General features: G+C 37.9%; 2 protein-coding genes across 2 annotated transcripts in view; one reads left to right on the forward strand and one right to left on the reverse strand.

The window, feature by feature from the left end:
* Window positions 1–7,086, forward strand: part of TRMT61B (tRNA methyltransferase 61B) — an 8,084-nt gene extending 998 nt beyond the window's left edge. Inside the window, exons 2-8 of the mRNA XM_035320560.1 lie at window positions 4–351; window positions 435–537; window positions 4,167–4,357; window positions 5,387–5,478; window positions 5,890–6,128; window positions 6,733–6,840; window positions 6,983–7,086. Of these exons, the coding sequence (XP_035176451.1) occupies window positions 4–351; window positions 435–537; window positions 4,167–4,357; window positions 5,387–5,478; window positions 5,890–6,128; window positions 6,733–6,840; window positions 6,983–7,026 (1,125 nt within the window). The 3' untranslated portion in view covers window positions 7,027–7,086. The remainder of the gene's footprint in view (window positions 1–3; window positions 352–434; window positions 538–4,166; window positions 4,358–5,386; window positions 5,479–5,889; window positions 6,129–6,732; window positions 6,841–6,982) is intronic.
* On the reverse strand, window positions 6,202–13,087 carry SPDYA (speedy/RINGO cell cycle regulator family member A). The gene is made up of 6 exons (XM_035321290.1): window positions 12,859–13,087; window positions 11,795–11,853; window positions 11,441–11,526; window positions 10,004–10,175; window positions 8,593–8,887; window positions 6,202–7,352 (listed from the first exon to the last, which is right to left on the reverse strand). Exons 1-6 carry the CDS (start codon window positions 13,085–13,087, stop codon window positions 7,264–7,266), a joined length of 930 nt encoding a protein of 309 aa, XP_035177181.1. The 3' UTR covers window positions 6,202–7,263.
* Between the last annotated feature and the right edge of the window lie 930 nt (window positions 13,088–14,017).

The raw sequence follows: 14,017 nt of genomic DNA on the forward strand, positions 1-14,017 counted from the left end.
GAGGAGAGGCTGCGGCGGAGGCTGCCGCCGGAGCTGGGGGCGGCGGGGCCGAACGGGGCTCCGCGGCCCCCCGAGGAGGCGCGGTCGGTGCCGCCGCCGTTCCGCGCGGGGGAGCTGGCGCTGGCGGAGGCGCCGCGCAGGCAGAGGCCCCCGGTGCGGCTGCTGTGCCGGCTGGCGGCGGGCGGGGCGCTGGCCGCCCCCGGGGGGCTGCTGCCGCACGAGGACATCATCGGGCGGCCGCCCGGAGAGGTGGTGCGCCTGGCGGGCGGCGGGAGGCTGCTCGTGAGGCGGCCCTCGCTGGAGGAGTACGCGCTGCTCATGCCCCGCGGGCCCGCCATCGCCTACCCCAAGGTGCCCGAGGCGGGGCCGGGGGGGGGCGTGTGGCCGAGCGAGCCCCCTTCGTGCCGGTGCCATGTCGCTTTCCCTCCCCGCAGGACATCAGCGCCATGCTGCTGATGATGGACGTGCACCCCGGGGACACCGTGCTGGAGGCCGGCAGCGGGTCCGGGGCGCTCAGCTTGTTCCTGTCCAGAGCGGGTGAGAGCCGGGGCCGGGGAGGTGGAAGCGGGGCCGTGCCCTCCAGGGCATGCGGCATGTCTGATCGTCAGGGAGGTGCAGCCAAAAGCTTCGCTGCAGTTTCAGTTCTAACTTGAAGGGAAAGTCCACCTGTACTTTGAGTGTGGGCATGAAAAGGGTCCCTACAGGTCCTACAGAAAGCTGAATTTTACCTCTTGGTACTGTTGGCCTTCTAGCCTAATAGGTCCATCTTCCAGTCTCCCACCTTTCTTCGGTTCCTTTTCCCCATCTCATTGGACCGTCGGAGTAATGAGATTGCTGCGTACCAGTGAAAATGTTGTGTTTTGTTTTTCACGTTACCAGCTAGCCTGGTTGGAGCTAGATCTCGCCGCTCTAGCAGATGGACAGCCTTTGTTTGCACTCATTATCACTGTTGTGCTTGTACCACCCCATTCCATTAACAGTTGCTTTGGGGAGGTAACTTGGCAAATGTTACCCCTCCAGAGTTAAAGAACTTGGCAGAAGTTAGATTCTTTTCCTTTGTCTAGGCTCTAGGTTTAGTTTCCCGCTAGTTTAGTGCCCTGATCCTGCTCCCTGCACGGCCAAAAGAGAGTTGGTGTCTGCAGCAGGGAACTGAAAGGCACTGACATCACTGACTGGGGTGGGAGGTAGGCAGAACCTCTTTGCAGTGCCCCGTAGATAGCTTAGTTTTGCTGGAGTCTGTTTTGTAGTTGTTTGAGGAAAAACCTCACCCTTAAACTTCATCTCATCTGTAGGCATCCTGGTAGTGGACTACATTTCAGAGCAGTTTGATCGATGGGCTCCTGATAGAGAAACTTCCTTAAGGAAAAAGTCGTTAATTTTTCAAACATCAGTTTTTCTGAGGATGCTTAGTATTGAGCGGCTATGTTACTAATGCCATCTATCCGACTGTTGTAGGATGCCAGGTCTTACTGCTGAGGAGAAAATGAGGAATTAGGAGTGGTTACAACGTGAATTGTGTAAACTAGAGTGTGGAGATCCCTCATGAGCTTAAAATCAGCAAGAGCATTTCAGCAGCCAAAGAGGGAATATGGAGAGCCCCTTACTGAAATGAACAGAACAGTTTGTTCTTAGTTCTTCGTTTTAGCTGAAGTAATCCTCCACCTGGCATAAGCTGAAAACATTTAATTTAATAAGCCATTAAAAGCTGACCAAAGCTCACTCAACTGCAGGTCTTCTTGATACGTGTTAGATTCAGGTTTTTAGGTCAGCAGGTGTAGCTCATCTCCCTCACCCTCTCTCTGCCACTGAACTATTTTTCAGTCGCTTTCCATCACCTTTCTGCAATAACTTTTTTGGGGTTCCTTGATGGGATTTTGAAGATAGTATGGAAAAATCTCAAAGCAACTGTCGCAGTCTTGGAAGCTAGAAGCTGGCAAAACAGAAGGGGAAAGCCAGCACTTCTTTTTCCAGAGATGTATTTAGAGGGAAAGTAAGAGCCTTTATCTTTTCCCAGCTTGCCCTACATGCAGACCCTAAATCTGAAGAAAAAGCTTGAATGCTTGTTGTTTGCTAAGGTATCAGCTGTTGCCAAATACAGCAAAGGAGATTTTTGCACTGGGTATTCAGTCCACTAAGGCTGTTCCATCCAAGCACATGTGCACTTCCAGTTATTCCTCTCCTTTTTCAGTCTTGTCTCCTTCTGATCACTTACTTGAATTTAGCTGTAACCGTAGAAAGTCAACAAAGTCCTTTGCATCACCAGATTGTTCATTCACCTTACCCATGTGAAGAAAGCAGTCCTCGTGCATCAGTTCAGTTCCCTCTCAAGGAGAGGGGAAAAAAGGTACAAGATCGTATTGCTATTCTCAAATTTCTTGAACTTAAATCAGCACCAAATATAAACAGCTCAGTTACAGTTTGATGCAATTTGGTGCTGGCCTGGAAATAAATAGATTTGACTTGCTCTTTCCCAATGATGTCTAATTTTGCCACCATTTTACTAAAATGGTTAACCAGTGTTAACCAACAAGAAAAATAGCTACTACATAGGTAAATGCTGGAATTTAAATACGGTGGATGCATTACCAAAGTCCACAGAAATTTTCAAAATTCTCCTTGAGTTATCAAATTCAATTAATATTCTCTCCTTGTGTTACTCATTTAGTATTTTGTGTTCCACTGTCGTTTAATTTTTTTTCCAGCAACTACTGACATGCAACATGACAACGTTAGAACTATGTTAAGAATGTGACACCATAACTGTAAGATCTTTAAAATGTAGAAAATATGGTGTTTGCAAACTTTACATACTGCACCTTCAGGAGGTGTTTTTTTGTTGGTGGTGGTTTTTGTTTGTTTGTTTGTTTTTTTCCTTCTTCCAAATAATTGGTTGTCCTTATTTTTCTGGAAGTCAGCTTTAAAATGTAGGAAACTTCAGAATGAGCAGAGTGAGGAGTAAGACTGACTCCAAGGTGAACAGTTTTATTCTTAAAATATTTCCAATTTTTTAATCTTGAGTAGTAAGGAGTTGGTGCTGCAGTTCTACAATTGTTTAAGATGATCTAAGACTAAAATCCTCCCTTCTTTCATATTGATTCTGGCCTCTGCCCGCTACAGGGTGAGCTAGATCATGGCGAGATTGGCAGGAAGCCCATCCCTTAGTTTGTTGTTTGTTCTTGGGTTTTTTTTTGGATTCACAGTGGGATCAAATAGGTGAGGGAATGAGTCTGCTGACTCCACCTTCAAATGGCTTAAAAATCCTGGAACATTACCTGCTGAGCTGCTCGTTGCAGAAAACTGTATTTGCCCATTAAAAATCATCAAGGAGAAGCAAATGGTATGATTGGTTTGAGAAATTAGAATAATGCAAGTATAGAATAATATAGCAGTGTATACATTGCTGGCTTTGCCTGGACAGCCTGGTAACACTTCCTTTACAAATAATATTGTACAGTAAATTTCAAGATAGCAAAACCTAAAACAAGTAATAAAGTAATTTATAATGGTCATAAACAATAACATAAAACTAACACAACCATGTGTAAATCAGGAAGTACGTTAGTATGGGACTGAGATCATCAAGCAGGTCTGGAGGGGTTTCTTATCCATTCTTATCCATAATTCTGATTAAGGAAAAGGTGGAGAAAGAACAGCAAGCGTTTGTTTTTAATAAACAAACAAATCAGGATCATAAAATATTTAAAACCATCATTTTCAAATCTTACTAACAACAGAAGCAGTGACTAGCTGTCCCCTTCTGTGAGTAGTGACCTACATTACAGCTCTTCCAGCTGCTACCTCTGGTAACGCTAGTAGATGAATCACAAGTAGATGGGGCCACAGATGCTCAAGTCATCTCTTGCTGCAGGAGTTACTGCGGGAGGACATCTTAGGAGCAGTTTGCAATGCTATAAATGTTTCTATCTGTGTATTGATTGATTTCAGTCCATAGAAGAATTAACCCAGCACTTTATCTGCATATATTTGTTTTAAATGCAAGGGAAATAATAAATTGTAATTGATTGTTTCATACGTGGCTATTTCCTAAAGTGCAGTTGAGATTTAACAGCATACTTCTGTCTCTTACAATGCTACCTTTTTCCTAAATTCTTTATTGTGGATGGGGGGAAAAAAGTAGTAAATCTAGTATTTTTGTTTGTTTTAAGTTGGGCCCAAAGGACGAGTTATAAGTTATGAAATCAGAGATGACCATCACAATTTAGCAAAGAAGAATTACAGGCACTGGCGTGCTGCATGGGAAATAGGGCATATGGAAGAGTGGCCAGATAACGTGGACTTCATTCTTAAAGACATCTCAACAGCTGCTGAGGATATGAAATCTGTAACATTTGATGCAGTAAGTGCAATAAAAATCCCCACATATGACATAAATCAATGCTTATATTTTCTATATAACTTGAAACTTCTAGTGCTCACACTTGCAGTGGGATCCCCAAATCTAACGTGATTGCAAAAGCAATCAGATGATCATCAATGAAAGAAACACCATGATTTTTTCATCGAGTTATGGGTATTTCAAGGTTTCAATTACACTTTCCCATGGAAGAGTGATATGCTATAGTAGAGAAACATTAAAATTAATCACTGTTGTCTTGTAAGCAAAGATACACTTATTTTCTTGTATTTTGGAGTAATGCAGAAAATTTTGTATTTGAGTAAGACATTTCAAACATTAAGGAAAATATACAAGCTTATTAAAATATGAATACTTAAACACTTTGATATCAGCTCTATGGAATACATGTTACTAAACAAACAAACTACTTATATTAACTCTTCAAGTAAATGACAATTGTGTTAAAGGATTAAATTGAAGAAACAAGATATCACAAAAATACCATTTTTGAAAACTTGACAGTCCACATGAAGGATTGGGTGCTTCCTTTCTCACCATTTCAGTTTGAATAGTTTTCTAGCAAAAGATGGATAAATTGACAAAGAAGCTTTCTCAGTCTTGAAACAAGGAGAAAGTTGGACATTGAAACTGTAGTGTGATCCCTGTATTACGCAGATGCATTGAACTTTTTTAAATATTTGTAAATAGGACATCTAAAGCTGTTCATAAATACAGTCTTACAGAAGTTTTTATTAAGGTGAACATTGTGGAGTTTAATTAGGAGGAGGTTTAACGTTTCCATAGGACTACTGTGTTGGTGAAACATGACTTGTGTTAATAGAAATTCATTTGGAAGTAGCATGAACTTTGATTTGTAAATGTTGGGACCTGACGTTGCTCTAAGCTGTTCAGAAGCAGTAATAAAACTGGTTTGCAATTACATACTTCTATAGTATGCATTCATTTTTCATACATAAATGTTGTTTTTCAAACACTGTTATTATGGAAAAAAAAATCTTTCTCTTGCAGATAACTCTGGATATGATTAACCCTCAGTCTGCTTTATCTGTTGTACACCCAAGTCTTAAACAGGGTGGTGTATGCACTGTATATTTAGCAAAGTAAGTATTTAATTCTGGCACTTACAAATTTATTCAGGCATCACCTGAAATTGTTACAAAACCAAGTATCTCCTAAAACATAAATCCAATGTAAATGAAGTAATGAAAAAAATTTTTTTTTTTTTTCATTTATTTCCTTTTTTAGGAGTTGCATAAATTACACTTGGCTATATCCTTTGGTCTGTACTTCAGGAGCTATAGTCAGTGGAAGTTTTCAGTTAATGACATCGTCAAAATAACTGTGTACTGTTTTCAGTTCAGTAGTCAGGTTGCTAGCTCCTTTACCCTGACATCGAAGGACTTGTATAAACAAAGGTGAAGAATGTGACAAAGGCAATAGAATTGAGGCTAAGTTTACTATATTATAGATTTGAGTTTTCAAAATATTTATCCTTTGCATTTCTTCAAAAGCATCACACAGGTTATTGACCTTTTAGACAGAATACGGACCTGCAAGCTCCCATTTTTGTGTGAAAGTATTGCTGAGGTAACTCATAGAAAATGGTTGGTACTCCCTGCTAAAATCAAGAATTGCAAATCAAACCAGACAGCGGAAACTCAAGAAAATATTGAGGAAGTAACTCACCAAAAAGACTATGATGAAATCCATATTCAGGATCAAATAGTTCTTAAAGACGTTGAACGCAATGGTAAGAACATTATTGTTAATGAGCTAGCCTGTTATTAGAATTTTGATAACCCAAAGATACAACGAAGGCAAAGTTGTTTGTTTTAGGAAGATGAGGGTTGTGGTTTTTTTTTTTCTCCTCGAGGTCAGCTATAGATAAGCTTTTGGACAACCTAAAAATTGTCAGGTTTGAAAAAGGATTTATTAATGGTTATTTAAATATCTTATTAAAAATCATGACTAAATAGAAAATAAATGGCAGTCAGCACATACAAAATGACTGTCCTTCCACTGCTATTTTCAAATAAAATTCACTCCTCTGTACTAGGCCTATTGCTGTTTTAGAGAACCCTCGCGAGCTCGAGGATTCCATAGAAGAAATATTACCACTGTACTCTGTATTCTAATTGTGCTGTTTTAGCAAACCTAGAAAATATACCTTATACAAATATGTATATTTGTAAATTCTAGGGTAGAGCACAGGTCTGAATATACTGATAAATGGCAACAAAGCAATTTAAGAAAAACAGTAAAAAAAAATTAAAAGATGTCAAGGAATACTGCATGTGCATTGCTAACTGTAGTCTGTTTTGTTGTTTTTTTTTCTTTGAAAACTTGTTGAAAAGAATTACAAAAAGACGTACTTCTCACAGAATCATTTTCTGATGATGCTGAAACATACTGCTCAGTACCTTACGTTGCTAGACCATCTAATTGGCAGGATGCTCATTCAGGTGAGACACTAAGTGTATTCTATATATTTTTTTTGAACTAGGACTTCACATGTTACTTTATCATGAAATCATAACATTTATATTAAACTAAAAAATTTACATTGAAATACTGAAGTAGTAACTTGTTCTGTTTTTCAACTAGCGTTCCTCACCAAGCTGAGAAAGTTTCGACCCCTGCATTCTTGATGCTGCTGTGATGTTAGCTACTAATTTGAGTGTTGTATCAGAATAAACTCTTACAAAGTAGCTGTGTTTTGCAAGTTGTGTAACTTAAGTAATTTCTGCTTTGATTTCTACTGCCTATAAACTCTTAAATCCCGCGTGTGATTTAAGGGGAATGTTTTAACAGAATCATTATGTATGGTACTACCGTGCAACACAAATTTTTCTGCAAATCACAGTATCTGTCTCATTCAGTGTTTTTCATTCTTCATTGCTTGTAAACCAATCCATGGATTTGTCTTGGTTCAAGATGCTACCTCGTCTGCTTTTCCTGGACTGGCTCTGACAGTCTACCAGAAATCAGGAGGGAAAGAAAAAAAAATAGTGGATCAATATTTTCTCTTTGAAATGCAAGTGAAGCAGCCTCTGAGTTTACTAATTTCTAACCGGTGATTATCAGTTTCTCTAAGAACAATGTTTGCACAACTGTAAGGGAAACTGAAATACACTGAATTTGGTCTTCTGATAAAGCCATACTCACTTCAAGAAAAAGATCAGTTGATGAAGTACTCAAATAGTTAAAATATACACAAAAACAGAGATATAAATTAACTGTAATTCTATAGTTAATTAACTGTAACCGTAACCAATATTAAATATGTATACCAAGAACACTGCACTTTATCTGCATAGTTGAGGCCTTACACAGGAAATTTACATCTCAAGTGTGTTCCACTCTTAACAGTAAATTAAATAATAAACATTTAACATAACTGCTCTATGTAATAGAGGCTTCTCAAACAAAGGCTCAGGAGACTACTTTGAGCAGTTCAATATGCAAAGATTCTATTACATTAAACAATTTTCCCAATAAACTGTTGTATTTTCTACACATACCCCAACCTTAAAAGGATATCTTCCATAAATTGTCAAAGACAGAGATACACTTGAAAGAAAGTGTGAAGTGCTGATTTAATGTAGGAACAAATTGATGACTGTAATTGAGGAGCCTACCCTTTCTAAACACTGCTTTCAACAAGAGCATTTAAAACTCACGTAACACACACTCCATTCATGTGACAGACACACCAGTATTTTTACTGTTTCTTGCCAAATGCTTTTCAAATAGGATTCTCAATTTAATTTATAATGTGAAAATAGTAACAAATGCCTAAATAGACTAGAACACAAAATTAGCCAGAGTAGTAGATAAAAACACTTTGAACAGACTCAATGTGTAACGCAGTTGGTACTTCCAGGAGTAGACAAGATGTGAAAGTGTCAATTAAATGTTTGGCTGAAACAAGATGTTATTTGTGGAATATTTTGCAAAAATTAGTTCAGATATGTTAGTAGTTCTTAAACACACAGGTGGTTTTCCTGATACTACTATGTCCAAGGCTGTTAGTATAAAAGTTTACCCAAAATAAAGAAAATGGTAACTGCATTTATAGTAGATGTTTCTGCTAACACAGAGGTTGGGTCTTGTCACACCAAGAAGAACATAGTAGTCCCTACAGTAGTCTAAACAGCAAATACTGTCTCAGTTACATAAGCTATCTGAAAATTACTTGCAATATTAAACTATACCTTGGGCATAAGAAACAGGAGAGTCAACCAGCATTTTTTCAGCTGGAAAGGTGTCCTTCGTATCTTGGGCTGAATGTAATTCAGTCATCTCCAGTGTGCCAGCTGAGGAGGAGGAGGAAGATAATCCTAGTCGCACAAATCTTCCTTTCCTACCACAAAGCAAACAGTCCACAGGCGTATTATTAGGTCCTCGCGGCAGCTGTTCTTCATCTTTGTTGTAGCTCCTCACAGCTCCACTGTGGTGCACAGAACGTTCTCGCTGCCATGCATAATGTGTTGGAGCAATAGCCATTACCTGTCAAAATAGCCATTATATCAGAAACCATTAAAATAACTAGCAAACATATAGCTGAAAACAAGGGATCCGATTCACATACGGCAGAGAATTAAGGCTAGAGAGTTGACGTGGGTATCATCTATTACTTATCTGCCTCAGTCTAACTAGAAAGTTTGCTACATTAGGCAACAATAAGTGAACTGGTTACGAATCAGATGTTGAAACATAAGTTTTATAGTCTTGTATATTCATGTAAATCATCACAAATACCAGTTCATGCTTGCTTTGTTGGACTGAAGATGGTGTCTTACTGTTAAACATAAACTAGGTGGATCTTCTGACTCACCATGTCACTAAAATAACAATTGCTAAGAGTTGGGAGGGTATGCTGGGAAAAGCATTCTACACTTGCCTTGTTCCTTGTATTTTTCCCTATTAATATCTCATCCCATCCATAGAGATGGGATGCTTGAGTAAATAAGATTTTCTTTTCCACCAGATGTAGTAAACAGTACCTGTCAAGGCTCGTCCAGACAGACACATGCCATCTGGAAAGTGAGGAATGTCTTTTTTTCACACAATATTTTTTGGAAAAAAAGTGTAGGTTGTAACAGGGTATTAATAGAGAAAGTTAAAAATGCATCCTTTCTTTTTTGAAATGCAATGAAAAACCATTACCCTACAAAGTCAATTGAATTTATACTGTTAGTTTTGAAGAGGAAAATTTCACCTGAGGTGTAAGGTTTTGGAAGGTTTTACGTAGTGTACAGTTCGAAATTTGTAAAGCAAAGACACAGACAAAGATATTTCTACAGTGAATGAAGTGAAACAGCTAATGGTAAATTTTAAGTAAAACTATTTGCATAAAACAGAAAGATTCTTCTCATTAAAAAACACTTTTAACAGCAGTGTAACTTAAGATATTCTAGTTTACCTTAAAGCATAGTTTCAAAGACTGTATTTTGAAAGCAGAAGAAAAAAAAAATGATGGAGAGTAAATGGGCCGTTTTAGCTGTATCTTTTCCTTCTTATGGCTTGTATACACTCTTTAAGGTAAAAATGTTTGTATAGAGCTATAGTGTTATCTGGTATTAATCGTAGTTTCAGCATCTACAATATTAAAACTTTCCCTACCTCTTCACAGCAACGCCTGCTTACAATAGCCCTGTAGTCAATTCTACTCCATAGTTGGTCTCTTAGCTTTAAGAAATCAGGAAAGAGCTTTCTCCATTTTTTTCCCAAAGCCCATGGGAAAATGTCATACTTTGATTCTTCATCATCTTCTTCCACTGTATTTGCCAGATACCTTCAAACATATATATTTTTGTGTCTGTGTTATTCAATCTTGAATCATTCTATCAATGTGATTTCTAACAGTAAAACATGTAGTATTAAAGTAGTTCTGTATGTTAATATCATGGGAAAAATTGCTAACAAAACAGTTCTCTCTCAGTGTTACAATCTGCTCTCAACCAGAAAGTTCCACATATATCCTTCAGGTAAGCATAAACTTAAGCTATAATAACAAATGTTTTACCCTAGAGGCTCCTAAATTAGTAGGTATGTAAGAACTAGCATATCCTGACAACTGTCACATGATATTGAATTCCTATACCTGAAAAAATTTCTAGTTTTAATCTCCTTCCCATTTTTCCTCACTTGTTCCTAATCTCAGTCTTCTCTCCAGGCCCACTCTAATGTGACCCTCTGACCCTTTCTCATCCTCTGTTATTTTCTGGGCCTCTTTTTCCTCCCTTCAGCAGAGTCAGACAACTTCCTCTTCCATGTTTTATGGATGCTATCTGGAATACCACATATGGTAGAAGGAGCAGCCATCTTTCTCCTTGTACTAGTGTGCCAATCAGAGCAGCTGCCAAGTGCTGTTATAGAAAAAGATGACCTGAGCTCTGTAACACTGTGAAAGAAAATACTTAACCACTGTAGGTATAGCATATATCCTTATATATGTATCCTATAATACAGAATTATATAGGCTCGGTAAAGACAGATTTATGATTGCACCTCGGTTTCAATGTATAAAAATTTTCTAAGCGTTCAAAAAAAGTTCTCTGTAATTACCTACCTAAATTTTTACAGTTGACTCAAATAACTTTGACAGAAACTTAATTAGTAAAGTTACCCCGGAGTTCCGCATCATGATAAAAGGATTTCAGTAAAAAGGACTTAAAAGATGGCTAAGATATTAAATGAGGTCTTATAAGAGAAATTGTGAGCCTTACATATGTTGCCACATATTACCCTGCATTTACTTCTTTGAATGTTAAAAAAGTTCACAGATTAACCGTTCTGTAAGCAGAAGTCCACACCACGTATTACAATACCTATGCAAACATCCCCTCATCGCTACTCAGGTTGGACATCAGGGAAACAACATTGAATTTGCACTAATTATAACATGTAGATTATGTTTCTCTGCTTCATATAGAACTCCAAACAACTACCAAGTGGTTATGAAGTCTCACTGTATATCAGAATCATTAGCAATGTAAACAAAGGAATAAGCTAACACAAAGTTTATGCTAATAAACCAGATAATGTAAGAGTACTTACAGAGCAACAAAGAAATTGATTCTGGTATGCTCATTTATTGTGAAGTTAGCCCTCTTGAAATAAACGAAAGTCATTGCCAAAAGATACTGTTTTAAAATGTAAAATATTACATTCATTATTAAGTATTAACATATTATTTCAATACAACATTTCCTAAAATGCTTAGCATGTTTATCTCACACAAAACTACTTTGTTCTTTCTTATCAATGAGGAAAGCATAAAATGAGTTTCTTGAAGTTTCCATATGAACACATTAGGAAAAAAAAATATATGGTCTGTATTCTCATTATAGTATCACATGATTAACAGTCAGTTTTCACTGAATGTATGTTCTGTTAACTAAAAACACTTAACTTGTCTGTAATTTTACAACAGCAGTCCATCCATAGGAAGTCTTGAATCACATCATCATCTGCAACAAAATAGTCATAGCAGTTCAAACAATAACATTGTTTTTTTTTAGAAAGTCAATGTAAACAAATAACATAAATTCCTCTTATTAAATGAAACAAAAAGAAAGAAGCTGGACCCACCAGTAGAGAGCAGAGAAAGTGACAGGGGAAATGGATTAGGTATGAAAAAATAGAAGACAAACTACCAGAAAGGTAAGGTGGAAAAAAGCTACTGACAGCATCTCATTTCATGACACCAAGTGAAGGTGAAAAAAGCACCAGTATTTTTTCTATTCATGTAACCTTTTCCTGCATAAAAGGTTCCCTTGAGTAATGTACACTTATCTCTGATGAACCAAAGACTGTTGAGATCTCTGCACCTTGAGTACCTGACAGCTTTTACAAAGCAATACTTGCTTGATTACTTGCGGTCAGCGTATGTCTCTGTGAACATGTACTTTGATGTTCAAGGTTTAAATATATATATATATTTTTTTTTAATGTAATCTACTATGTCTCAATCTCTTCTAAATAAATACAAAACTTCATATGAAAGAGATACAAATGCAAAAGAGAGGCAGCAGTTCCTCAGATTTTCTTCTCATTCAGTTTCTCTCTCTAAATGCTTATTCCTTTAATAAATAACGTGTTTATAGAACTGGGAGACCAGCCTCTTTTAAGCCTTGTGTAAAGGAAGATGTATGTTGTTTTACATGTATTTGTTGAAAGCTAAGAGAAAATAGTAAGGTATGGGAAATTATTGTAGAAGGAGGTACCATACCATCTTATTTTCATTTTTCATTTTAAAGGATGCTTTTAATCACTTTAATAGCCTTTTTTGTATTTTTAACTTAAGCATTAAGTATTTGTACACTAGAATATAATGACAAAATATGTTTAGACATAGACATTGGCAACTATTTATAAAAAGCACTCTCAAAATTATAATTGAGTTTAGAAAACATACTTACTTATGGTTTTCTACTGTTCAATCAAAACACTGATATCTATCATTATTAACCTACCAAACAATTTAAAGAAAGCTGTCATTTCCTGACGCTGAATAACTAGACATGGTCCCTTTGGATGTATATATTTATGACTAAGAACCCTTTTTTCACCATTTTCTTGATGGTCTTTAAAAGCAGGCCGCTTCAATCTAACAAGTTTTTTTTGCTGATGTGATCTGGAAGCACTCGATTTTACATGAACAGTGACAGTGGGAGGTGTCTGACACACCAGATTGTGTCTCATTTTGGTAAGTAAAAAGTTCCTGTTAAAAAAGAAGAAGAAGTTAGCTACAAAAAATAGTCGGTTTTACCATATGTCTCTATAATTGTTTTATTCAAATGAAGCGTTTTCAGCAGAGCTTCGTCTGTCAGGTGGTTTAAAAATTAATTGTATCAGTACACAGTCAATTAGGCAATTTAATTTAGCTTTGATTTGATTAAGCTCTTTTTCAGTGGAAGGAGACTTAATTGTTCATTCTTCATTCAAAATTTGAAAACACATCTCCTTTCCAGGAGGAGTTGCAATTTGTCAGATCCTCACATGTTTATCCAGGTCTAGCAATGAATCTCCATGCCTCCCCTCCTATTTGTGAAGGGGTATTTTTAAAGGAAAGTTAACAGAATTAATGTAACATTGCCATAATTAAACCATTTAATATAAAAAATAAAATCTTGAAATGCCGAATTATTTTTATAACCTTTGGCTATAGCCGCTGGGAATAAAATTTAAATTAAGTAGGAGATAACGTAAAGGCATAACCAAGGAAACAAACCTGAGGTGTTTGTAAAAATCAAGAGGACACCAAACAGAGCACGAGGAAAGCTACGTTTTATGCACGAGAAAACAACTTTAATTCTTCAGTAGGTCCCTAGGCAGAGGATAGGGTGACAGCCTCCCTAGCTCTCCAGCTCTTAGTTGTGACACCGGGGGGGGGGGGAGAGGGGGGGAACAATAATAATAATAAATAAATAAATCTCACATTGGGCATGTAATTACCCAGTTCAGGTTCCCAGTAGGCGAGCCCGGAGGAGGCCGGCGGCCCGCAGCAGCTCCGCCTCACACGGGCCGAGCCCGCTGACACGGGCCGCCCCCCGCTCCTCGGCAACGTCCCCCTCAGGCCGCGAGGCCGCGCCCTTGGCAGCCGATAGGAGCGCGGGAAGCTGCCGCCTGGGG

The sequence above is a fragment of the Oxyura jamaicensis genome, chromosome 3 (genome assembly GCF_011077185.1).
Source record: "Oxyura jamaicensis isolate SHBP4307 breed ruddy duck chromosome 3, BPBGC_Ojam_1.0, whole genome shotgun sequence".
Classification (NCBI taxonomy): Eukaryota; Metazoa; Chordata; class Aves; order Anseriformes; family Anatidae; genus Oxyura; species Oxyura jamaicensis.

Excerpts from the sequence above, each read along its gene's own strand:
- SPDYA (XM_035321290.1), bottom strand. The coding sequence starts at position 13,087 with ATGAGACACAATCTGGTGTGTCAGACACCTCCCACTGTCACTGTTCAT. Across the intron at positions 11,527-11,794 it reads GTTGTAAAATTACAGACAAG|TATCTTTTGGCAATGACTTT; the intron begins TTAAGTGTTTTT and ends ATTTTAAAACAG. Across the intron at positions 8,888-10,003 it reads GCAGGCGTTGCTGTGAAGAG|GTAATGGCTATTGCTCCAAC; the intron begins GTAGGGAAAGTT and ends CTATTTTGACAG.